This window comes from Cydia pomonella, chromosome 1, assembly GCF_033807575.1.
Source record: "Cydia pomonella isolate Wapato2018A chromosome 1, ilCydPomo1, whole genome shotgun sequence".
Lineage (NCBI taxonomy): Eukaryota > Metazoa > Arthropoda > Insecta > Lepidoptera > Tortricidae > Cydia > Cydia pomonella.
The window spans coordinates 22,174,856-22,202,663 of NC_084703.1; the positions used below are offsets into that span (position 1 = coordinate 22,174,856).

Sequence of the window (27,808 nt, forward strand, 5' to 3'; positions counted from 1 at the left end):
CGCAGGGTGGATAGAAGAGAGCGAGGGAATGAAAGTTTTTCTTTATTTTATACGTATTCTACCCGCAATGGCAAATTCGATTATTAATTCATTCATTATGGTATAAATAATTTCTAACAAAAAAACCTAAATTAGTTTTATAAAAAGCAGACACGTCTGCTATTGAAACTGCAATATAATAGGTACTTATCTCGGTAGCTCACCCGAGGTAGTGAATTTATCCACTATTTATTTAATTTTAAAGATTTAAGCAGGTAAGTACAGTCAGCATCAAAAGTAGCGGATCAAACAAGGTTTCAAAAGCATCTACCATTCTGTAACAGCTTAACAAAAGTTGATGGTTCTATATGTAGACAATTTAGGCTGTAAAAGATATACTTTTGTAGGCGATTCTTAGAGAATTATCTATATTTGGAAAAGTTATCCAGAATATCAGATACTTTTGGCGCGATATTTCATCCTCTACTATTGATGCTGACTGTACAATAGTTTTCAATATAGAAGGAATTAGTATTCGAAAATTTTGACACAGCATGTAAGTTGTCCATTTATTTCATCATAATAGTTGTAAATGTGTAAATAATTGCAACTTTATAGTCGGTATAACTAGTTATTTAAGTTAAAATGTAACTACCTAGTTAGAGCTATAAAATTGCTATTTAGAAATATTTCATATTGTTTAATCTTACTTGAAATATTTCATTCTTATTTTATTGCTTACAAATATTAGTTAAGGTCTGTATAGAAGCATTTCAGAGCGAAATTATTGAATGAGGATGTGTAGGTATTAGTACCATTTACATGCTATAGAAATTCCGAAGCCAGCAAATAAAACTAGTCTTTTGCATTTGATATTACATTATATTTTGATTTCATATCATACAACTAGTCAAAATTCACTACTTCCCTTTAAAATTGTGCTACATTCTACCGGGCGGCCCGTCTACACTAATGAATATAGATTGTGAAACAACAAACCGACCCCAGCCCTTTCGCTTGCAATAAACATTAAAAAATCAATAAGCTCGTATCAGGCACGTTATGAAATGATTTATTGATATATATTTTATCGCGATAGTATCTAAAGTACGGCATCATAATTGATGACAATTGGTGCGTATACTGTGTAGATACGGTGGGCGATAGGCGCGTGAGCGGCTCTAGTATTCCTGTTACTTACGGCGTACCCTCCTCAAAGGACTAGTGTAAGTGTGATTGTCTTTTACATGTCGTTATTACGTATCCAGAGATCAAACTTATTCTGGTTCGACTAAGGCTAGCCTTCGGCAAGCAACAGAAATAACCTCCCTGTTGGGGCGTTCCGCAATCATTCCTGTGTTAACAACTCTTTAGAGCTCTTAGACTTATAAATTTTAATACGGCGCTCTTAATGCCCGCGAGATTAGGGCACTACCAATGGACTCGGCGCGTGGATTCTTGCTGTTATTTGAATATTATGTAAATCGCTCTCAATGTAATACTTCTTCTTATGTTCCCTTTGTGCAGAAACGACTTTAAGCATTATAAAAATAAATTATTCTTAGAGAATTCACCAGTAGTGTCATTAATATGAATAAGTATGTACTTGCCATCATAACAAGTGTCCATAGGTTGCTATGTAAAACATCGTGATTTACATAAAAAGTAAGCTTAAAGATAAAACCGGATAAGCTATTATCTTATTAGTACAGTCATGTGTAAAAATATGGGTGTACACATCTTACTCAAAAATATGTCCCATAGCATCTTATTCCTGTGTAATAAGAGCGTAGTACCATATTTATGAGACGATTCTTTCGATACATATTTTTGCACTTGACTGTACTATGGTAGGGAAGCCGCAGATGCTCGAGCGTCGTAGAGACTTATTGAAATCGTAAGATCAGATGATAGGAAGAATGATATTTTATTTTCCAGTGGTAATAAAATCGGAATTGGACAAACCTCGAAATTTCTGGGTCAGTCCTGAAATTTGGTATGTATGTAAATTAAAGGCCCTTTTTTCATGTCCACACCATTTGACATTAGGAGACCTCGAGGAATCACAGCCATCATGGAAAATGTGTACCATCATGGAGAAATTCGCGTTTTACTCTAAATCTACGTTCTTTATTAAAATAAGGTGAAAGGTAACATTAAAATTTATTGAATACTACACTAGAAATCTTTGCGATAAATACTTGCTGAATTCAGATTTAGGGCTTATACCCTTAATTGAAACTTGGAGGAATAAGAATTTCAATTTTGTCTATACATTTGTACATGATCTACCCCAATATTACCAGACTAAACCAGAGTCACCTCATAGAAATTTGTTCTACGTTTTCAGTGAAAAAAAAAACTAACTACTAACTATTGTGGCGCAGTGATCCAAAGAGGGTCTTGGCCTCCAAAACGAGAGAACGCCACCTGTCCCGATCCTGTGCCACTTCCTGCCAGTTATCGGCTTTGAGTTGGCACAGATCCGCCTGTACACTGTCGCTCCAGCGGTATCTGGGCCGATCCACTGGACGGCGACCAGTCGGTTGTCCCAAATAAGCTCTCTTAACACCTCGATCCTCACCCATCCTCAGTAAATGGCCGAACCAGCGAAGTCATTTCGTTTCGCCGATGATATTGGGTTCGGCCACTAACTCCTCGATTTCGGCATTCTTACGCATTCTAAAAAAACATGATTATGATTGAAAAAAAAAAACATGATTTATTTATTTAGTACATCTTTTTGACTTCCGAGCCATATTTCTATTAGATGGTTTCGTTTTAGAAACAGAGTGTTGTACACCTTTTTGTGTCGAATTTTATAAGTTTTCATTTCGCCATACACGATAATCATATAAAATCTATAGCTACAGAGAAAAAAATTAAAAAAATCGTATACTTTTCCATAATTATGCCGTTTGATCATCGTGGTCTCCGAAGCTCAAATTTTAAAACACTCAAACAGGGATCCTAAAAATTATTCGCTATAATCACGACTGTCATGCAACCTAGCGTCCGCAAGTCTAGGGGAAAACGTTAATTCACTACATCTTATAAACTATTCTCTGAACTCCTTCAAGACCTAAAATCTGCTTTGGAATCACATTCTAACGTTAATTTAAGTAAGTTTGTATTGCATTACACTCGTGTACTAATTATGGATCTACTTATGTGTATTTTAATGAAATACGTTCAATAGTTTAGGCGCTAGAAGAAAAAAAAAATGATTTTATATTTGGCGTCTTCTTAAGGCGGCTGTATCGATTTTTCTTTAATGAAACAAGTGAAACAGTTTAACAAGGAATAACAAGATGTTTTTTTTTTTTTACGCAAAGATATCTAGGACATTTTTGTGTAAAATTTAACAAACGTTATTGCTGCCTTACATCGTATTTTAATAGAGAACGAAGATTAAGAATAAAAAATACATTTCTCGAGGATGGAACAGATGTTCCCAGATGGTTGCGGACATGAAAAAGGAGTCTTTAATTTACATAGCTACCTACCAAATTTAAGGACTGTTCCAGAGATTTCGAGATTTATCTACATTTTTTTTGAATTGCGGAGGGTTTCCTCCGTATATGAAACAAAAAAACTGTCAGGCAGATTGTGGATTTGGTAATTTAGATCTAAGTTAATGCTACAATTGTGCGCATTTCCTTAATCTGACGGATATTATTTCGAAACCTGATTTTCACATATTAGCCGTCAGATTTAGACACTCGTATGTTAATCTGACACGCTCGAGTAACTCCAAAAAGCTCCAAGGTTGCTGGTTTTAAAATGTTACGGGACTTCCGTAGTCAAAGAAAAATCCTTATTCGTGATATTGATTAAACAATTTAAACATTAAGTACTCACGTTTCGATTGACGTTTTCTATAACTATACAATTGCATTCGACATAACTATAAGGCCCAAAGACAAATTGAACTTAAATAACAAATACACGTATATCTAGTTTCTATCTTGTTAAATATAAATAACGGAACATAGAATCATTTTTAACAAGCACAATGTCGATAAAAAAGAAAAGGCATATTCAAAAGCAACAGCCTTTTGTTTAAAAGTATCGCCGAGGTTGCACAAATAAGTTGGCGGACAAAAGAACAGATCTCGAAAAAGAACTAACATTCTCGTCGCTGAATATTCATAAAAATGTAAATGCAAAGTAAATAACAATATTTCATTATTTTGAAGCGGTAGCTCCGGCGAGACGGCCGCAGCAGATGTTCTATCGAGTACTGAAGCCAGGATCAGAACAGACATAGTCAGGATCCATCTGATGCCGACTAATCTTTCATTTAGAAACTGTATTATTATCCTTTTGATATTGGGTATTCTTCTTGTATTTAATATTCAAATAACTATAGGTAATATAATACAAAGTAAAGTAGTTAATTAGAGATTTATTTCAGTGTTTGACACGTAATCCAACCAGGCGAAACTAACTATAGGTACATACTCGTAATATACCTACTGCGAAAGTAATGAAAACAAACACCCATCGACTGAGCCACTCAGTTTACTTTTGACAAATTTATAATTAATATAGTAGGTACTCATACCTAGGCCCAGTTTAAATTTAATTCAAACAGCGTTGCTCAGTTAAGTTGCAATGCTACGAAATGAATTCGTTCCAACCTACAATTGAAAATTGTCTCTTCCAACTTGTGCCTCGTTAAAGCCCGGGAACCGGCCCGCTTACCCTCGGCTAAGTTTTGAAATAATGAACTCGGCGGAGATAATAAAATTTTATTTTTGCGTCACAAGTAGTATTTATTAAGGCTGTGTGCCGATGCGATGATCTCTAGGGCGGTTAGTGGGCGGGCGCGTTGCCCCGGCAACGGCGGGGTAAAGTATCCCGCACGCCCCGTTTCGCTCCCTTGAGAGCGATTGTTATCTATGTAGAAGATGCTTGCTCCCCACCTTGCCTTCCGTCTCTATACCTACGCAGCATCAGAACGCTTAATCTGAAAGGGTTTCAACTTTCTTCTGACGGTAGCCTAAAATAGACTCTGTACGTGCGGGTACTACGGTCGTAATTCCAGTAAAAACTTCGTCATATTCGCACGTGAAGCAATCGATATTACGCTTCATGAATGCCGTTCGCTGTATGAAATTCTATTTGTAAAGGCAACGGAGGACTTTAAAGATGGAGATATCCGAGCTGAAAGATTGGCGGTATAAAATTTAAGATGACACTTAAAGCAAGGTTTCCCATTTTATCTTTCTAAAATTGTACGATTACTCGTATACCTAACTTTGGCGCAAATCTACAATAATGACATGAAAAATGTATTCAAGTAGTGTATTGTGTGTTGTGGCATATTATATTCGTAACTTTGAATAGTTGTTATTCCATTACCAACTTTCCTATAGTAGATATCAGATGTTTACCGAGATAGTCCCATTGTAACTACCTACAACTTATCTCGTCAAGACGAGCAAAGCGATGCCCAAGGGCACTACCTCCCTTTTCTCGAAGCGCTTCGTCGTTTTTTGAACCCTCATAACTTGGGTTTGGATTATACCAGATTAACAAAATTCTCGGGCTAGCTATAATGTCAATAGTGGACTTATTAAGCATAAAAATTCAATTGCATAACTCTCATACTTTACATTTTATTCATATCTATAAAACCCCGATTAGGTCACTGACTCACTCACTCACTCACTCACTGATGATCATCAAAACCCTTAGGGTGCTTCCTATTCGTACACAAACAACAAAATAATTCAAAAACTTGAAACTTCAGATACGTATTTCAGGATTTTTAACAGCAAATCACCCCCCACCCCTAAAATTAGGGGATGGAAGATTGATATGTAACTTACAAAAAGAAGGGAAATCCCATCAAAAACATTTTCATGTAAAATATTAAAATGTAATGTTAAAATGTAAAATGTTAATTACTTGTAGTAGATTACTTGACAATAGGTAACGCATTTTAGCACCATGCATGTAGTTAGAAGGATGTTTACCTAGAGCTTTGCTTTTATCTATAGCGCCTAGCATAGAGTCCTCTGTCCGCGAGGTCCTGCCGAAGCCAAGGGCGGTGCTGGTGGCGTCTTGGCCCAGCTGCCCACCGTAGAAGTCACCGAACGCCGTCGCCGTGCCCAGCAGTCCGGAGCGGTCTTGAAGAGCCGCTTTGGCCTTTTCGACGCTCTGTTTCAGCTGCTCGAAAGTTGATTGGTGAAGCCGGTATGGGGGCCATTCTGTGGTTGGCCAGGGTTCCTCTTTAAGTGCACTACGTTTTAGTTCCAAGGCCCCGGCGTAAGAACAACTGCTTTCGTACATTGCAGCTTTGATTCCTGCTCTGAGTGCCGTGGCTGTGGCGCACTTCAGTCCGCGGAAGTCCACCCTGTGGAGAATAACTGATATGAATAGGCGTAATAAAGCTTGAGGTAAGTCTATTAAATTTAGTGTTCCGTTCAAAACTTTATTTACGGAACACTTATGGGATCACTTTGGTCTTGCGAATTAGCTGTCGTCGCTATATATAGCGGTACCCATCACACTAAGTACTTATGCATATCATAACGATCTTCTGTTTGTGACTTTGTCTGCGTCGAATGATGATAATGATTGATATAAACTATTGGTCCGATTCAAAGTATGACTAAGACACGTTTAAGATCGTGGAAAGATCATTAAACGATCGATAGCTAAACGACTTGTCAAAATTGATGTTTATTTCGATTCCGCTGTGATCCCAATAAGATCTATCTACGATATTTCTGACGTCAAAGTGACATTGGTTGCCCGAATCGAGCTGCTTCTGTCAATTATACGATGTACAAACGATATCTAAATAAGAACTTATCTAAACCTGAACTTATCGTTATCGTATCTCATTCTTCGAATCGGGCCGTATGCCATGTCCTTCCCCGGGCTTCAAACTATATAGGTATATACCAAATTTCATCTAATCGGTTCAGTGGTTTAAGGGCCTACGCTAGCTGGCGCGGGTGCACGGAGCGGACGAGCGGATTAACGAAAAATAGTATGAGCGACGCTAACTGAAGCGGACGCGTGCGGCGGATTTCACCTACAAATAGCACCCGCGTGCGTGCGCACGCGGCGGGCGTCCGCGTCAGCTAGCGTAGGACCTAAACGTGAAAGGGTGACAGACAGATAGAGTTATTTTCGCATTTATAATATTATATTATATTAGTAGGGATACTAATAAATTTCAAGGCTTTTTTATGGTAGAAGTTGCATTCTTTGGCAGCTGAAGTACATTAGATGGCACTGTATGGTGCCATCCTCTTATTATCAATTTGGAGTCTTTGGTTTTGCTTAGTTATTTCATCTTTTATATTAAAATAAAATTTAGTTCTAAATTATCTATTCGCGGTGTTTATTATATACTTATGTTCAGATAGTAGGTACCTAAGGAAATTGGCAGAGTAAGTACCGTAAAAACTGGTGACTACTCCACCGACAATAACCATGCTCTTAAATTACGATGATGATATCGAGAAGAAGAAAGATGTCCTAACTTTTTATATAAAAAACGAATAACATAAGTAACACAACATTTAATACTTTCTTGTTTTGGACACATCTTTTTTATGATATAGGAGGCAAATGAGCAGTCGGATCACCTGATGGTAAGCAATTACCGCCGCCCATGGACACCTGCAATACCAAGGGGTTGTAAGCGCGTTGCCGGTCTTTAAGAGCAATTCCTAGCTGAGCAACTTTTCAAATCTCGAATTTTTGAAGCTGTTTCTGTCGCGCTGCGGTGGGCGGGAGCGGGAGCTATCTAAGTGTGAGTGCGCGCACACAGACGCGAGACTCGAACGCTCGCTCATTGCGCGCCGCGCCGTACCGTCGACATCGCCCGCGAGCCGGACGGAATTTATCCTGCGCTGCCCGACCGACGCAAGATGTTTTTGTTGTTATCACATAATATTGTTTTTCATTTTTATATTATACTGTATCTATTAATTACTATATAGGTAAGAGAAAAAAAAGAATGATGATGCTTCGGTCGTCGTCGTACAGTCAAGTGCAAAAATATGTATCGAAAGAATCGTCTCATAAATATGGTACTACGCTCTTATTACACTGGAATAAGATGCAACGGGACATATTTTTGAGTAAGATGTGTACACCCATATTTTTACACTTGACTGTACCTATCCGTATCAGTAAGTTGGGAGTGATCATGGTGTCTTGTGAAATTTTGTAAGTAGGTATAAATATATGTTTAAACTACAATCTATTTAACTTGTAGTACGATGGGGCTAAACTTGATGACAATGACAATCTGGGTAATGCCGGACAATTTTGGGACCAATTGAGAGAACTCGTGAAAAAATGTTTTTTCGAGATCTCAGCACGTGACAGATTCTTGAAGTACGGAGCGAATCGTTAAATAATAACCGTAGATTCGGCCTGAATTTTGGTAATCTTCAATATAGAACGGTTAGGGTAACGAGTGTTTTGCCATCAAGGGAGAACATCGAATGGTGAAAAAAAGTTGCTTCTAATGGAAAGAGAATAAGGTATCACAAAGAAATAGGTCCGGTGTCTACCCTTATCCATTGTATATAAATTACATTACAGCCACCAATAATTACAAACTTAAAAGTTGTCAACGAAAGTGTTTTTCTTCGTATTTTTGTATCCGATCTTAACCCTGATACAAAAAATGGGAAAATTGTGGCTCTCAAACATTGATACCTATGTCATAACTCATAAGGTAATTTGATAAGTAAACAATGTGCTCAGAAACCTCTTATTGTAAGGTTTACACGAAGTAATAAAATAAGAAAAACCACTAAAATAATTGATAGGTTTCGAAGTTTTGACAATTTAAGATCTCGTGAATTGTACAGGTTTAGTAAAAGTGTAAATGTATTGTTTATTGAAAGGAATGTACTGCAATATATTAAGTACTTAAGTAGGAGGGACAAAAATCAAAATAAAAAATAATCGTGCCCAATCATTTTTAATGAAGGTCGCCAAAAAAATAAGAATCAAACTTAAAAATCAAAAAGACTAAGTAGTTATTTAAAAAGGTCAAGGTCACTGCGAACCCATCTTGAAGTATGGAAAATAAGTAAAATTGCGATTTTATTGGTTTAATTTTGCAATTATGTATATAATATATGGTTGATATATAATCTTTTTTTTTTGATAAAATGTAAGGATCGTATGTAAAGAGTAAAGTAAATATATAGGAAAAGAGAGCCCTCTTGAAGCATTTTAAGGAAACTAATTTCGAAGCCCTATCTCTATTTTGTATCCGAAACTAGCAATGTATGTATGCGTGCACATCTACATATGCATCCGTATGTGTAGGTACTTTATTGCGAAAAATTGCTCATTTGCTATCTATTTTACTCGATTTTGTTATAAAATTTAACATGTATCATCATCCCTATACAATATAAATACTCTTTATTACACACCTCAATAAAGGAAAACAATACAAAAGAAAACAGAAACATAAGCACAGGTAAACAACATGCGGTCTTATCGCTAAAAAGCGATTTCTTCCAGGCAACCTTTGGGTTGCGGAAATTAAAAAAATTACATTGTCAATAAGTAAGTGTACATAGGTACACATACAACTGGATGGTACTGGATAAAAATAATGGTACGAAAGTGTGATCAAGAAAACAATAAATGTGATAATTAAGTAGGTCAGTAGGTAAATTGAAGAAAATTTAAAGTTTGACAATCACTGCTGTTTTAAATAGGTAAAGATGGGATTGTTTCTTTCCGATCTTTACCTGGATGGGTCACGATCGGATATCGGTCTACAGCAGTGCTAGGCCTGTTAACACAATTACAAAAACAAACACAGTTTCATCACAATACGCAAAATAAATTACAGGGCGAATTCAAATTCGCGAAATTTACCTTGCTCTCTGTGATTGCGCATAGCACAAACTCCCTGAGCAACGCGGGGACACTGGCAGTCGAGGCGCAATGTTGCCACCATTAAAAAATAATGCCAAATTAGGGAAAAATGAATGTCCTACGTTCTTCACCCGCATCCGGTATTTACCCAACATACCTTAATCGTTGAACCGCCGCATTTCAAAATGGCCCTTATTTTGATATCGGCTAGCCGTAATGTAATACGGCGGATTATACAATACGACTGCGATACTTATAAGCAGGGATCGGAACCGGTTTTTTGCAAAAACATCGAAATAACCATATATTTCGGTTTATTTTATACTCAAAATGTAGGACTCAGTTGTGTTTTTAGATAACGACTTCGTATTATTAGATTGCCCGATTAGGAATGAAATAATTAACAAAGAACGAAAAAATCCGAACCGTTTCGTTCCCATACAAAAAATACCGGTTTCCGATCCCTGCTTATAAGTATATAAATCCCCTCGTCAATGTAATTGCATTAAATTTGCCATCTAGTGGCAAACATCAAAGTAGTTATCTTTTACTTGTGACGCACAAGTGTGAGCAATGTAAAATACTAAGTATATTTCTTAAAAAAATTACCTTGTTTATTGATTGATTATACGTAGTAATAATAAATAAATAAAATAAAATAAAATAAAAATAATTTATTTCAGGTATATCAGGCACCCATAAGACACATTACAAAAAATACTAAAAATAGATTAAATAACAAATTTAGCAGCTACAAACATAATAAATGATTACAAAAATAAATTAAATTAATTAATTATTAGCGGCACTAGGTAGAAATCATCACTTTGTTTGGCCAGTGATGATTTCTACCCAGTGTTTTGTCATGGGGCAGTTCAAGCGCTCAGCGAACATGCTCAGGATGGTGTTGGAGCTGCCGCGTACTCTGTTCAGCAGTGACGCTACTCTCTTCCTTCTGACGGCGTGAAAGCCATCAGTGCGCGCCTCTGCGAACATAGCCGACGCACTGGAACGTCGCGGCAGCTTCATCAGCATCCTGAATATGTTATTATATAGAACCCTGAGCGTATTGTATGTGCGCTGCGTATGACTCACCCACAGGCTGCTGGTGTAGAAGGTTTGGCAATAAGCCTTAAATAATGTGATTTTTACTTCCTTCGTACACCGAGCGAACCTGCGGGCAATCATGTTACCTCGCACAGACAAGGCCCTCCTCTCCCTCTCTATATCCGCATCGTCTCGCAAGTCCGGCGTGACTATGTGCCCTAGATATTTAAATTGGTCCGCTACCTTTAGTGGAACGCCGCCCAACATTACCGGAGGCACAACTGTCGGGTTATATTTATTCGATTTAAATATCATAACTTCACTCTTTTTAGAGTTGTACCTCAAGCCATGTTGTTCGGCATAATTCTCACATTTGTTAACCAGTTGCCTAATTGCGTTGATGGAGGGTCCCAGCAGCACCATGTCATCAGCATAGCTAATATTATTGATACTGACACCGTCAATATGACATCCTACATGCATGCTGCTGAGTTCCTCGATCAACTGGTTTACATAAAGGTTGAACAGAATAGGCGACGACAACCCCCCTTGCCTGACACCACACTCAAGCCTATATTCGTCGGACATTGTATTCAACCATCTCACCTGATTGACCTGGTTGCCATACCAATATTTTAAAAGGGTAATACATTCAGCTGGCACGGTAGTACTGCTTAGCTTTTCCCACAATAGGCGGTAAGCAACCAGGTCAAAAGCCTTAGACAAGTCCAGGAAGCAGGCATAGACCGGTGTTTTCCTGTCCTTGTAGTATCCGATAGCCCGCTTAAGACACACAATTGCCGTCTCAGTGGACAAACCAGCTCTAAATCCAAATTGTGCGTCATGCAGCTTAATGTGTTTTTTGAGCTGTTCATTAAGTAGGCTATCGAACACCTTTGAGGTTACAGTAGCTAGTGATATAGGCCTATAGTTAGTGATATCAGACACGTCGCCCGTTCTGTTCTTGATAATGGGCACAACAACAGTTCTCATTAGACGATCCGGCAGATACGCATGTCGTAAACATAACGTAAAGAACATGTGATTATTAAATTATAATACGAAAAGTGGTCAAATCGCAAAATGCTGTCGTTTTATTTAAAGTAATGAAATAATTAGACCGGTTACGAAAGTACCGGTAAATCCTGGTTCTTTAAAACAGTACCGGTTCTGCAATCCCTAATAAGGATGTTATGCCCATCACTATTTCTTCTGTGTACGTATATTTAGAAACTGTCTCCGCCTCCAATTCGTGCGATAAGGACAACTGCAGCCCGGACTGAAATTCACATGCAAAAAACTCAAAAATCGAGGTTTCGCTCTCGACTGTTTCCTCCTCCAAAACGCAATCAATTTTTATGAAATTTTGGAAACTGCAAGAGGAAGAAATAATCTATGCCGCTATGTTTTGATTTTTTGGATATTTTTTGTCATATTTGTAAACTGTGCCTTTTTTTACAGCCAATTCAATTGAGCCGTTTTTGCGATTTTCGAGGCGCTGTATCTTTCTTCAAAATAAAATAATCCAAAAAAGCAAAACATAGCGGCACAGATATTGATGATATTGATCTTATTTGAAAAAATCACTGCTCTAGGTTAAAAATCCAGGGAGGAATCAGTCGAGAGCGTTTGTATGGAAAAATCGCAACTAGGAATTCCTCTTAAGATGGGAGTACGCTCTTTTCTTGAAGGTTTGAAGGTCATATCGGTCCGGAAATACCGCGGGCATGTAAAACAATTTTATTGAGTCGTCGGCGTAACTAGCTTCGATACGTCGGAAATAAAGGCAACAATTTTATTAATTTGCGATAAAACAAAGGTAAAACTACCAATGGCTTCTAAGGTTATTACTATAACTGAATAGTTTAAACTTGTCTTGTTATTATCTTGTCACTTTGATAAGTAGCTCTCATGCAAATCATGAAACTACAATGTCTAACATGATATTATTTCGTTTATGATTTAGGGGTTACTAATTTATTACATAAGATCATTATTATCACTTTTTGACTAGCTCCCTCCTAAAAATTAAGATTTATTTAAATATTCCGCCCTCATTCCATCAAAAACCTATACTAAAATGTCAAATAAAATCTTAGGATTTCAAGGAAAGAAATTTTTGCGATTCATTTAAACGTCAAGGTTTACGTTGCAGTGGGGTTTTTTTTATTTACTAGTTGCAGTAATAACAGAAAAACCCAACTGCGTTAAGGCTTTACAAGTAACTTTATTTCCATATCCTTTATTATTTCACAATAATTACATTTACTCGTATTATTAAGTTTAATAGTTTTCATTTCTGTAATCACTATCAATGCCCTTTAATTCTGATACCCCGGACAAAAACGGGAAAATTGGCATCTTTTCTGTGTACGTTACAAAAGATAACAATTTATATATGTCGGCAGTCGATCGTAATTGCCACCAGATTATAAAATTCCTAAGTAGCTAGGCGAGGCTCCTATTTCTTGACATTTTGCCCTTAGGGAATCTGAAGCAACGAACGAACGAACCTATCCTACCTATCTATTAGTTTAATGTGACTACCGTCAAAACATTAGGTACACAGGAATATCATCATACAAATTTTAATAGAGTTAGACCAAGATAAGTTGGCAGCGATTTTGACAGCCCAAACTGTGCAAGTGTTATTTTAAACGTCAAACTTCTATGACATTGTGACGTTTACTTAACACTTGCACAGGTTGGGCTATGAAAATCGCTGCTTAGCTTGGATTGACTCTAAGTAGAATAAGGCTTTAATTCATCATGGCGCTGATTAAGGAAATAAAGTACGAAAATTAGGCTTTAAATTCCGTTTGTATACAGTTGCTCAAATAGTGCCACTTTACGTAGCTGTTTAGCGTTCGCAAAGTTGTTTTTTGAGAACTAATGCTTTTTAACACGCTTTTATTAGGTCGACCTGTATGTAACTATGTAATGGAATCTAAGGTAACTAATTTAACCATCTTCCAAAGATCGTAGCGTCATGAATTGGCAGCTGTATGTAGTTCTGATGACAATACAATAATATGGTACTGTCGAACTGATCTGATGATGGAGCCGGAAGATATGAACTGGAACTTCATGATGGAACATCGTATCATAGCAGTGTTTGGATTTGTTAGAAAAGTCTTGTAATGAACTTTGACCACGATTAGGTTTCAAGGTCTGACGATGAAGCCGGAAGATAGGCACTGGCATTCCATGATGGAATATCGTATCATAGTCGTGTTTGCACTTGTGAGGAAGGTCACGTAATGGACTTTGAACACGATCTGGAAAAGCGTGTTTAGTGTTTTTTAAACTATCAATTTATTACTTTTCCAACTTTCTTAAAATAAAACCTGACTGTAATCCATACGGCCACACGAAAGTTTTTGAATGCCAAAAATTTTGTATATTTTTTATTTCGCCAGTGCACGTTTATTGCGTTCAAAAATGGGGGGGGGGGGGGGATTTTTTTACACGTTTTTCTTCATACATATTTATTTTTCTCTATGAAAAAAAAGAACAAATTGTTTTGAAATGTAATATTTGACTTACAAATGATACCCCACTTGATCCAGTCACTAGACTTTGAAATTTTGCCTCCTCTTTATATTGGGCATTTTCCATAGTTAATAAAAAAATGATATCTACTTTCAATATTAGCGTTGTTCATAACTATTCAAAATTTCAAATCGATAGCTTAAGTTGTTCTCCAGATATTTAGCGATGTGACAGACAGACGGACGGAAGGTCGGACAGAGTCCCACATAAGGGTTCCTTTTGTACCTTTTTGGTACGGAATCCTAACACTGTAAAATTAAAAAATTAAACCGGCGCCCGCTATTTTCAGTATTTTTACTTAAAATCTAGATGTATTAAAATAATTCAACTTAAACTGCAACTATGAGGGTGTTTTAGTATGAAATGATTAATTTTTGCAATAAAAATCATCGCTGAAAGTAGTGAATAGTACTGAATTAACAATATCATTCAAGTTGCAGGGAAAATTCGTAACTGTAACGTGTGTAGTGTAATACTCACGTAACCAATATTTGTTTTAATGTGTTTTTTATTTTGCAAATGTATTAAAAAACTTCATTCAATGTACGTGTAAAAGGCATCCTGGGACTCGTAAATAATGACACACTTTGCTCACTTGTATTTTTATGTACTATTATTTTATAATTTCCACAGAAATCGACTATCCCTATTTAACTTATACTAAAAAAGTTTTTGAAGCACCCGATTCAATAAGAATTTTTATTGAATTTATAAACAAAAGTTTTGTTACAAGGTTGGTTTTTCCTCCGACATTTGGTTACAAAAGTTTTTCACGTGAATTTTTAGGCGTAATATTTTGACAAGTTTATAATTAATATAGGCGTTCTAACACCACACCATATTATATTCGTGTCGTAGTAGAATTACTAACAACCGAACTGCTGGCTTGTAAGAAAAAATAATATATATTATAAGATTACTACTTACTTACTTTATTTATTATTTTGTGCAATAAATTTTTAAAGCAATTCGCTTGATAAATATATTTCATTATTTTTACCATCAAGTACGTACCTGCTTTACATAATACATAGGTAAGTAATGAATTGACCTTCCGAACCATACTCGTACCGAGAGCAATAGGCGGAAACTACTATCCGTCTGACGCGACGGGCCGTCCTCGGCCTTCCATCCATCCGATTTTATAAAAAAAAACGGCCAAGTGTGATTTCATTCAACACGTGCATCGAGGGTTCCGTACAAACTTTCAATTCTTTCATGCAACTATATGTACAGATAATACACATGAAACATTTTTTGGTACGGAACCCTAAAGACGCTTATTCTGAAATTTGAATCGCCTCACCTCATGTCGGATATCCTTTTGCGTTTCGGGCGCTTTGTCTCGTTCTTATTATTTTCCGTGGTGAATGATAACAGGTGGTATCACATGCTAGTGATACCCACCACTACAGGGAACTATTTTTATTAAATTTTAATCACTGATTTATAACTTGCAACACTTTTTAATATAGGCAATTTGGATGTTTCAAGTTTTGTTATATTCGCACTTGTTTCATTGTATCGCACTACGCAGGTGATTGTTTTTCACTTTTCTTTAGCACTCGTTTTCCTGATATCGTTTATCACGACATGTTATTTTCGGACGGATAGGGATAGTATCGTCATTTTTTCTATACTTGTGTACAAATGGATGTAGAGATGATTATTTGACAGAGTTGTTTCGTCGACTGTAGCCAGCGCTTGCGCCGTGCGCCAGAGCGTTCAAATTGATTGCATCCGGCATAAGGGAAATGTGTCGTATAACCAATTTATATGCTTGATTTGACCACGTACGGGAACTGACTCTTTTATAATGCGCGCATTTTGTACTTCTAATGAAATATCAGAAAAATTGTGAATGGTATATTATATACAGGTGTTGCAGCGTGAGGAGAGATCACGCATAGAGGTCGGCGTCGTGTACATTAAAACTACAATTTCTGCTTCAAAACTATTATCAGCAGACACATTATCTCCGTGGCCACCATATCAGCCAGAAACACCTCTTCTGGAAAAATATCGCCCTATCTACAACGACCAGTCTTGCTCTGCGCCAATGTTAGCTTATGGTACCTTGTTGGAGCCCACCTTACGCACCACCTGCCGATACGTGGTCGACACTCATAAAACTCGTTCTGCTGCCTCTCTTCTTCGTCATCTTTCAAGAAAAAGAAGAAATACGTCGAGTACGTATTGATCAGCGAGAAAAAGGAGCATTACCTCAACAACGCTCAACCCTCTTCGTATACCCTGTCTCTCCTCATTTCCAAAATTGGCTTGAGGCTGCATAGCCGGTCGATTGTATTCATCCCCTCCCGTCCCAGAGCGTACCACTCCTCACAAATTGTGTTCCCTGGTATGCCGGCTAGTCCGGAGCAAGCATGTACTTGGCCAGGTGAGGCACCTCTTATCTTTTGTTGTCTTGTGGTACCTCCCATGCAAAATATTTTTGGTCCACACCATTATCGTCAAATAGGTCTTTAGCCGAAAACCATTTTTTTATAAAGTTAATTTTTCGGAAAAAATCGCAAAAAAAAAGAATATGTCGCCTCCACTCTGTAACTTTTGAACCATGAGTCCAATTTTTAATCGTAATTAAGTGATTGATGGTGATTTATATTAAGCCATAAAATATAACTTCACATGTATTATGCTAGTATTCATAATTATGTATGTCATGTACAGGCACGCTCCGTGATTTTTGAGCTGTTTAGATTTCTAGCTTAATTGGACATTCCATAGCGTATTGTAAAAACAATTTAGCTTGGACCCCAAATGGCTCAAAAACCAGGGAGCGTGATGGTACCTATCATATCGTATAGTTTAGTGTAAAAATCTTTTTTATTTTACTCTGCATGACCTTGACTCACTCAATCTTTCGCTTTAGCTCATGGTTGTTGTAAGTAGGTTAACAGGATTTATGTCGGGTTAATGTCGGGAGGACCGGCATATACAATGTATTGCTGGGAAGACCTTCATAGGGCAAGAACTCTCGTAGGTACAGTAAAAAGGACACTATTTTGCCCTACCGACCTTCTGAAAGAGGAGTATTCTAGCCTAGTGACCCTGCCTATGAACGAATACCATGAATACAAATATTTGTTCCTTAGTCATGCATGTGTGTTTTCTCGGTATTTCAGTATATATATTTAAAATATATACATCGTTGTCTGAGTACCGACAACAAAAGCCTTCTTGACCTTACTGTGTAGTCAATCTGTGTAAAGATATAATAATTATTGATTAAAAAAAAGTATGTGTACAAACGCAAGAGTTAAAAGCGATTTATATACGGTTTTCACCACATTGACCTTCCTTTTGTTTTACTGATGGTTAAGTAGATGGCAATTCCTTCTGACTTAATATCTGCCATGTACTAAAAAAATATTACCCTGTTTAACCCATTCAGCGCTAATTACGACACAATGTCGTTATGCCCCTACAAACAATTTCCGCTACATACTGGCAGATCCTTCTGAGACCTAACTGTAGGTTTCGAGGAGCGTATTAAGGAGGCAATGGTTTCCATCGAAAAATACGTCATAATATTATATGATAGGTCAGATTTTCTGTATTTTGAAACAGATATATTGGATAATATGATCTCAAAGCTTGAACTAGAATATTGTATGCCATAATTTCGCGGACAATGATTCATTGAGATCACCCTGATCCAAGCTTAATTTTTTTTTATCTCCTATGTATCCTCAGATTTATATGATAAAATATATATTATATTTTTTTAAACTAAATAAGCTTTACGAATACTTGAAGCGTATTTGCGTTACGATTTTCCATTATACTTAAAAAAAATAGCGATTATTAAAAACAAATTACGTTTTTAGGTTATTTGGTTATCGTACTTATCGTGCGTCACGGCCGCTCCAATAGATACGTATCCGGACAAGTTCGAGTGAAATGCACGATATTTGAATGACATGCCATTCTAATATCACACAATTTCGCATAGGTTCCATGTGCCTTGAAAAAGGATTAAGGCGCAGTAGGCGCTTTTTTGGATCACATTACTCCAAATACAAATATGTACATTTATGAGACGATTCTCTCGATACATGCAGCTGACTGTACACAACATTTATTGTCAGAAAGTGGGTAATAGAAATTATGTTTATGTTACATAACGTACGTCACAATCAGCGAGTATTTGGCGTACTATACATTGTTTCTAATGCATATCATTGAATATAACGTTTGCCATAATTTTAATTAGCAAACTTGAGGCCATTCTCTAGGGACTTCAGTGATTCGAATCCTGAGTTTTTGACTTTCGCTTGATAGAATAAATTCACGAACGTAGGTCTAAAATCCACTTACTATAATAAATTTTGCACAAAAGCTCAACGTATGGAAATTATTACTAATAATGAGCAATATTTAAGTATTATGCTTGGGGAAACACAGCCATTACTTTTATTTTATTTTTAAATCACAAAAATTAAAAAAAAAACATGATATCCGCACTCTTGAGCACGCATTTTCCGCTTACGCTCAATAAGAGTGAGAGAAGAACGCGAACTTACTGCACCTTAAAAAATAGAAATAGCAAGTTTATATGATCTAGAAAGTAATGAAAGCTATAATTTATTTATTGTATCATTGCACAATACACTAAACTACGAAAGGTGGACCTAATGCCAGAAGGAATTATCTATCAGTTAACCATCAGTAATACTGAAGTACCTAACTTTTTTATTTAAACATATATCATAAAACCGGCCAAGAGCATGTCGGGCCACGCTCAGTGTAGGGTTCCGTAGTTACTTCTCCGCAACAATAAGCTAAAATGGAGCTTAAAGTATAGTAAATTGTTAACCAAGAGATGAAACGGTACCTTTCACGCGAGTTAAACAAATAGGCAAATTTGCATAATCAGTACCTAATTAAAGTAAGTCTTTTTACTATGAAGGGAAAACTTTTTGCGATAACTCAAAAACAGCAAAATTGATCATGTCCGCTATAGTTTTCATTTAATGTCTTTCTTAAGCTCTACTTCTACGATTTTTTTCATATTTTTTGGACCTATGGTTCAAAAGTTAGAGGGGGGGGGACAGATTTTTTTTTTCTTTCGGAGCGATTATCTCCGAATATATTCACTTTATCAAAAAATGTTTCTTGAAAACCCCTATTAGTTTTGAAAGACCTTTCCTACGAAACCCCACACTCTAGGGTTGAAGCGAAAAAAAAATTTCACCCCCACTTTACGTGTAGGGGAGGTACCCTAAAAAAATTACATTTTTAGATTTTATTGTACGACTTTGTCGGCTTTATTGATTTATATATCCATGCCAAATTTCAGCTTTCTAGCACTAACGACCACGGAGCAAAGCCTCGGACAGACAGACAGACAGACAGACAGACGGACATGGCGAAACTATAAGGGTTCCTAGTTGACTACGGAACCCTAAAAATGATCTCATCAGGTACTATTGTATCGTTATTTCATTTCAGGTCGGGTTTAAAACTGAGTTAAAGCATCATATTTGGTTCAAAATACGTGTGTATGATTTAATTGTTTTGCGTCAAAATGGAACTGATAGTTGCGATAATAATAATCTTAGATCTTAGCCCAATAGGTAATCTACTCCGAATTACATCCCTAAAAATTAGGTTGGCTTATTAATTTATATACATACTATCGTGCCAAAGTGTGAGTAAGTATAAAATGAAGTGAAGTAGTTGATCGCTCACGAGCATCAGCGCGCAGTAATGGCTCGCGCCACTTTGTCGCAGGAAGTCTCTAGATTACCTTATTATATGCGGTAAAAAGTGGCATCCGTATTCCTCGGAGATGATGACTACGCTACAATGTACGAGTATAGCCAAGAATTGGACAGTGTAACGCTGCTGAAGAATACATTACTACGGCAAAGTTACTAGAAACAAAACCTTAAGTTTCGGAGGGCAAAATGACTGCGGAATAAATGTTAACAGAAGTAACTTATCACGAGGCAAATCGTGCGCGAAATCGTCCCGGGTAGGGATTTTACTTTCTGCCTCTTACACATTTATTATGCCCTGAATTTACTCTGGTACAAAACGATTTATAAAACGAATGTAGGTATGTATAGAACAGCTGGAAAGAAATAATACAATGACCTGGGAATGAATCTTGCCAAAAACGGGAAACACTTACGTACACTAGTTCAATTTTGTAAACAAAGATGCTCCTACAAATTAAACAAAAATAGCTAAGAAATCTCATATTTGTTTCTTTTACGCTAATACTTGTTGTAAAAAGTAGTGTGAAGATTCTTCCCGTATGGTCACTCTAACTATTACCAAATAGAATTTGAAATAGAGGTAAATTGTCATTGTAAACTTTGTAGCCACAGTAAATTTACTGCCATATTTTGACATATGATTAAAACTTTTAGAACGCCATTTGACTTTGTTATTATTTTACTGATATGTGTCATATGTGTTAAATTTGTTATCCATCAAAAAGTGGCATAGGTCTTACCGTCTCGTCTTACCGAGCATAGGTCACAGGTATGGCGGCATCTTTTCGAGCGATGGCGCCACCACTTGCTAAAACTGCCGTGTTGCCAACAGTATAATGTTATCTCGCAACTACCCCTGTATTAATCGGTGTAACGTAATAATGTTGCCGCAGTAGAATTATTATTTATAGCATTTTCCTATGTGCTCAAGAACTGTTTTTATATTCTGTCTTCTAAAATTTCAAATAAACTTGTATTGTTTACGTTTACGTATAGTTTACATAATACATAGTAATAAGCGGTAGATTTAATAACAAGCTATGAAGATATAAAGTACCAAAAAATCAAATTATTCCAAAAGATCAACCTATTCAGAAACAATATGAATACGGAAGAATTTTCAAAGAGTTGATATGTATTAAGCATGTTATTATTAGGTTATGGCTCCATTACGGCTAGTAATGTTGGTTTAACTTGGCACACTCTTCGAGCTTGCAGTCGTTCACGCCCGCACGCAACCACGGTCCCGTTGTTGTACACGACAGATGCAACACATTCTTTGTTCGGAGAGCGTCAATACCAGCTGCATTTTACCAGTAACTAGGTCAGATAACTTCAAATGTCAAAGTTAATAAGATGAATCAATACCTACTCGTGAAGAACTGGAACGGAAATAGAAATGTCCGCTACAACATCGCCAAATTTAGTATAATTAAATTGTGTTTCACAACCTCGTACGAAACAAACTAACAGACTAAGCATCCCTATATGTTAAAAACTAGCAAGTACCTAACATAATAGAAATCTTAATCTGGAGAACGACTCATAATCATAATGCCATACGAATAAATAAATAAATAGAAATCTCAACCTAATTACCCTCTTATCTTATCTGAACCTGATATTTCTCTACTAATGATGAGAAACTCTCTGTTTACTCATGTAGAGTCAGACCAAGACAAGTCTACTACGATTTTGATAGCAAACGCAGTGCAAGTGTTATTTATACGTCATAATTTCAAAGAAATTTAATATTTAAAATAACACTTGCACAGCCTGGGCTATCTAAATCGCTGCCAACTTAGCTTGGTCTAACTCTAATGATGGTACCTAATTTAGCTATATTCAAATGATAAATGAGTGCAGTACGAGTATTGGAAGCTAACAAAGCTAAGTGATACTCATATATGAAGTATTATTACTTCACAAATTGGCTTCCTATAATTTCTAGTAAGTGCTTTTTTCACATCACGTACGCGGTTATTTCTTCACTGCTAGGAGGAATCAAAGTAACATTTTTATGTTCAAAAAAATTGTATGCATAAAAATATGAAAAGAGTGTCCTTTTCATATTTTTATGCATACATTTTTTTTATCTTAAATAATATTTTTAAACATAATAATTCGCTCCTGATGATCATCATGAGGTGATGTGAAAACCATTGTGTCACATAGTAGCAAAAATATTTCCATCTTAGGCGTAACACACTTGAATCCCTCACTACGCTCAGGATTCTATTATAGATGTACGCCCTCGCCGTAAATATGTAATTTTAATACCTTATGATACAACCTGCTATTCATTCGTCAGAATCTTTTTTATTTATGCTCCCTGATTTCTCGAAGCGGGCTATAAAATTAGTTTTTGTTTGTAGAGAACATTTACCCACCAAATTCGACGAAAAATTAATAATCGGCCTGTTGGCTGGTTCCAGTGTCGTTAGGTCCCGATATTTAACTGCCTAAGTAGAATAAGCAGGTACTTAATACTTATATAGGTATATGATTTATAATATAAAGCAGACATGTTCACAATTATTCACTTTTGTAGAGGTGTAAAAACTAAGAAATTGCGACCCAGACTGAGTTTTAAAGCTAAATGAGCTAAAGTATAATATAGTGTTGTACTCTTAACTTACACTTGTTTCTATGTAAATAGAGAGTATCAAGAAATATTGGTAAATTAAATCGTAGAGAAGTTAAATAACTTTCATCAAAGTAAAGTTGTATCTAAAATATCAGTTTTAAAACGGTACATTTCTAAGAAGAAAAAAAACTGTACAGTACATTCTATTTATGTTATTATTCTGGGAAATTATTCAATATGGAAGCCTTTCAATAATTAAAACCCGAATTTATATATATAACCTTATGAATATACATAATATTATATGTTGGGCACATTCCTGTTGCCACTTTTATTAAGGTCGACCAAGGCAATTGCAACTCTTTTTATTTCAGATCGTGCAGAAATTCGTAGAGAAACCTTATGAATAATATAATGCAAGCTTACACTTTCGCAAAAGCCTTAATATTTAAAAAATAACTGTCGCTTTATTTTATTTTCGTAATTATAATATCAGTGATTTTGAGAAATTAGCTAACTTTAATCTTAGGAATTTAGGTACCCTTGATATTAACGTAAATTCTAAAAGCACGGCGCCGGTGTATATAACTAAAAATAATTGGCTAACAACGGTCAACATTGTAAAAAAGATAACAAGATTTATATGATGGTGCTGCTAGTTAGGAAGGCAAATGTATTCGCGGCAACATCACCGCGTATTACCATACAGGCATAAATTCAGCAGCGCTGGTGCCAGGCTAGCATGTACATACTAACTGGTTGAATAATATTCGCATAAATCAACATGGAATTAATTATTGCATTCGAGCACTCGTTGTACATGTGCAGAGTGAACTTGCTGATCTATAATGTAATTTTGGTGTTTACGGTATAGTCGGCATTGCTGCTATGCTATTTGTTTTCAGCAGCATTTATGAATTAATGAGGATGTACAAACATTTATCCAAGCGACGAATAGGAAAGTATACGTACATGTTAGTGCAGCGGGTCTAGGATTGTGTTTTGACTTTTGATTCTTGCAGGCTACCAGGCTTTAAGAAACCTGTTCTTGCCAGGCTGAAAATGGTGCAGCTTCCCCACGAGTTCCTTGAGTTTCCTCTTACAATTCTCATACATTCGTCAAACTGTGAAGATTGAAATCTATCAATATAAAGGTAATTAAACATACTTAAAATGATTAATATAAAAATCAATCCTGATATTGCAATTACTCAACCACTTAAGTCCGATTTATGAAAAGGTGTGATTTTTTTAGACGGCGAATGAATGAGAATTGTACTTAGTTAGATCATAAGTTCTGTCACAAAGGTTTTGACTGATAAAATGTAATACAGAGCCTTTAATAAAAAAAAAAAAAAGCCATAATTTGAAAGCTTGTTTTATACTGATCAAAACGTAATATAATTATTTTAAAATATAGATCGCGTCTTTATTTACTACTTGTTTACTTTGGGATTTTAGTTAGACGCGAATACGCAGTTGCATTGTGAAAAATTATACTTTACAAACGGGAGTAAAACCCAGTGTCACATTAATAAAATAGGTTTAATTGTTTATTTTTATGAACCTACGTTATTAGAACGTTATTTTATTACCAGCATTTTGTACTCCGACCTGTCTGTACTTCAGCTGATACCCTTCAAACTTAAAAACGTGTTACTTTTCAGTGATACGCTAACTTTTGACTGCCATCCAATGAGTAGATTTGGCAAAACATGTGCAGTTGCAATTGGGCAATACCAATACACGTGAATTACATATTTTAAGAAAGATAAAAGGCTTTTGTTTTATGTAAGATTTAACCATGTGCAAAAGAAAATTAAATAAATAGAGATCAAAATCACCGTGAACAGAACGCGTACTTTTTGCATGATTTTACAACATTTTTCTGCATATTACATAGAACTATGCAAAACTGAGACAGCAAATTACATGAAATTATATTGTAAGTGATTCAGCATTAAATAAGGTTTTAAACCGTATGTACGAATAATAAGGGATATGTACCTAGATAGATAGATAGATAGATAAAAACTTTATTCGTTTCCACAACATACATGGTAGGTAGGTATAGACAATAAGAAGAACATGCAGCTTAGAATTATTCTTAAAACTAGTTTACAATTCTTGAATGCAAAACCATGTGTCGTGGCAGAGAATAGGCGCTGGCTCAGCATGATGACGCGGCAAGCCACATCGCTGATATTCTGCCAGGACCTTACAAAAACAAAAAAAAGACACCTACAGCTTTTTTATTAGTCAAAACCTTTTTGACAGAATTTATGACCTGACTAAGTGAAGTTCAAAAGCAGGTGGAAGGAACAGAAACATTTTCTGCCGGGCAACATCAGGTTTCTTGAAACCTGAGAGCCATATGATAAGGATATAGGTCTAATAGTTTTACATAGGACACTGTTCTATAGACCCTGCACAATGAAACTTATTGATATAGATTTTCAGTTCAAAATGAAAAAAATAGGACGGAAAATCCCTACTTTGTGAATTATATTTTAGTTAGGCTCTATTTCGCTAAATATTTCTAAAATGTTTTTGAGAGATGTTTGAATATGAACGTGTTTATGGCATCAATACTGTAACAATCAATATTAATTTACATTACTCAGTGCTACAAATTGTATACATATTAGGTAGTTTTAAGTTGATTGCATTGTGCTACGACGTGACGTCAATAGATAGATACGAAGCTAAAAATACAGGGGCCTACTTCTCTGTTGTATTTCATTAGCTTCTTAGGTAGTTTGGGATTCTTACTTGTCGAGAATAAAAATATAAATTAAAACCTAAATCGGTTACACTGATATCTAGTAACGCGATGAGCAGATACCTAATTAAGAGGGAAGAATAATGGCTTTGCGATCCTAGATCCTATTTTTTCTATGAATTTCCATTTCGGGAGAAAACGTTTTCCACTAAATCTTAACAAATCACTTTGATTTTGATGTCGATCGCTTCAGCGTATATATTCTAGACTGAATTTTTTTGCTTTAAAAAAAATTAGGTTCGTAAATATTGGAAAAAAAAATGAAAACCTAGTTGTTCATTGTGTCAATGACGTACTAAAAAATCATGGAGAATTGAAAATATTAAGAAGTGGAAAAGCGTTTTCATCTCTTTTTGTATGGATGATCGTGTAGTATATTTCCCTCTTCAAGGAAACCTTTTCCCGAACCGTACTCAAAAAAATCTTACTGTGTGGTTTACATAGACATTTTGTTGTTAATTTTAAGTTGATAATTAAACTTAAAGTAATTGTTAGTTCATAATTTAATGAAATTTATATGGATGATAACATTGGTGATAATAATAACCAATTACTTTTAAAACGGTGTGTGACTTCTTAATAGCCGCTCAAATACCTGTAACAAAACTAGCTATTTTTCGTGACTTAATATGCACAGAACGATGATGCGATACAAACATTTTTCATTTCTCATGCTTTGAAAGTGGGTTGTTGTTGTTCTAAAAACAATGTTTTTACCTAAATTGTTAATTAAAAATGCTCTCAAGAAATACTACTGAAGTTTATTCTTAGCCGTCTTTTTTTAAATGCGCATACCGTATTTTACTTTCTTCGTATTCGAAATGAGAAGTAGAGTGTAACTCGGGGGAAAGGCACGATTTTAGTCTCGAACTACTTCAACAGAATTGGATGTCTTTCATCCCTTGGTTAAAAATCTACTATAACCCTCAAAGAGCCTGTCTCCATGTCAAATATCACCTTACATTTAAGTCGATTCAGCGGTTTAAGCTTCAAGAGGTAAGATACAGAGTCATTTTTGCATTTATAATACAACATAACTTACTAACCCCTCTTTCCTTTCAATGGAGGTTAACGGTATCGGTAGTGCAACAATATCTACTCGTATTATTGGAATGTTATATGTAACATCTATGTATGTTTATCGTTCTAAATTTTTTTAGAGAGAACGAAACAGAAGTTTACTTAGCTAACGTAGGGTTGTTGTACAGTCAGCATCAATAGAGCAGATGATGCCAATGTGTAGATTTTTACTTATATAGTATTTAAATACGTTATTTAACATGCCTTTTGAATATAGCGTGTAGTATATGTACGAGGTATATTTTAGCTTGTTAGGCCACTTGCACCATCCCACTAACCCGGGGTTAACCGATTAAATTAAACCATTAACCCAGTGTCAAATTGTACTGGTAACCATGGTAACTCCTGGTTTAACCGGTTAAACCCGGGTTAGTGATTGGTGCAAACGGCCCTTACTAATTTTTAAAGTGCGTTTGAGACCTATGTTCCTGATTTTTTTCTATTGAGCGAAAGTCAAAAAATCAGGATTAGAATCTCTGAAGCCCTCGAGAAAATGCTCAAGTTTGCTAAATAAATGTTTGGCAAGAGTATTATCTAACTATAATAAAAAAGCGATAAAGATTTTTCGAGAACTCCGCTTTCTGAACCTAAGGCACCTTAATCTAAAAATAGAATCAGATTAATGCATGGTATCTTACCACCATTTAAACTGTTTATTGGGTCCACTGGTCCACACATTAACAGACTTCAAAAAAGACAGGGTTCACGATTGTTCTCTGCTTTTTTTAAATATGTATCGACTACTTTAGGCTGCGTGTCCACTTGAGATGTGCGAGGATGCACAACGAGGGATGTGTTTGTTAAGAACCAATAGAATCACTTCACGCTGAGCGAGCATAGGTAAATGAAGTGATTCTATCGACACATCCCTCGGTACACATCCTCCCACATCTCTGGTGGAAACGCGGCCATGGTGGCAGGACGGATTAGGAATAGTTATTTGTTGTACAAGGGGATAAAGTTGTTGTGCTAATTTTGTGAGAGTCAGAATGGCGGGTGTACCTAAATAAAATCAAATGAAAAGCATACCATATTTTTGTACCTAATTTGTACTATTTAGTACCTCGTTTAAAAAAAATTGTACCTCACGGTACGTAAAGTTATGATCAAAAAACAGGTCACCCGCCATCCTGACAGTCAGAATGGCGGGTGTACTTT

At 36.0% G+C, this 27,808-nt stretch overlaps 1 protein-coding gene across 2 annotated transcripts in view; it reads right to left on the bottom strand.

Annotated features, from left to right (window-relative positions):
- Positions 1–27,808, bottom strand: part of LOC133527480 (DNA-binding protein D-ETS-3) — a 109,871-nt gene that overhangs the window by 78,489 nt on the left and 3,574 nt on the right. The window contains exons 1-2 of one of the 2 annotated variants that reach the window (XM_061864506.1): positions 15,764–17,109; positions 5,964–6,343 (exon numbers count right to left, since the gene is read on the bottom strand). In XM_061864506.1, coding sequence (XP_061720490.1) covers positions 5,964–6,343; positions 15,764–15,768 — 385 coding nt within the window. In that variant the 5' untranslated portion in view covers positions 15,769–17,109. Of the gene's footprint in view, positions 1–5,963; positions 6,344–15,763; positions 17,110–27,808 lie in introns of those variants that run through there. The other variant, XM_061864514.1, reaches the window with a different exon arrangement.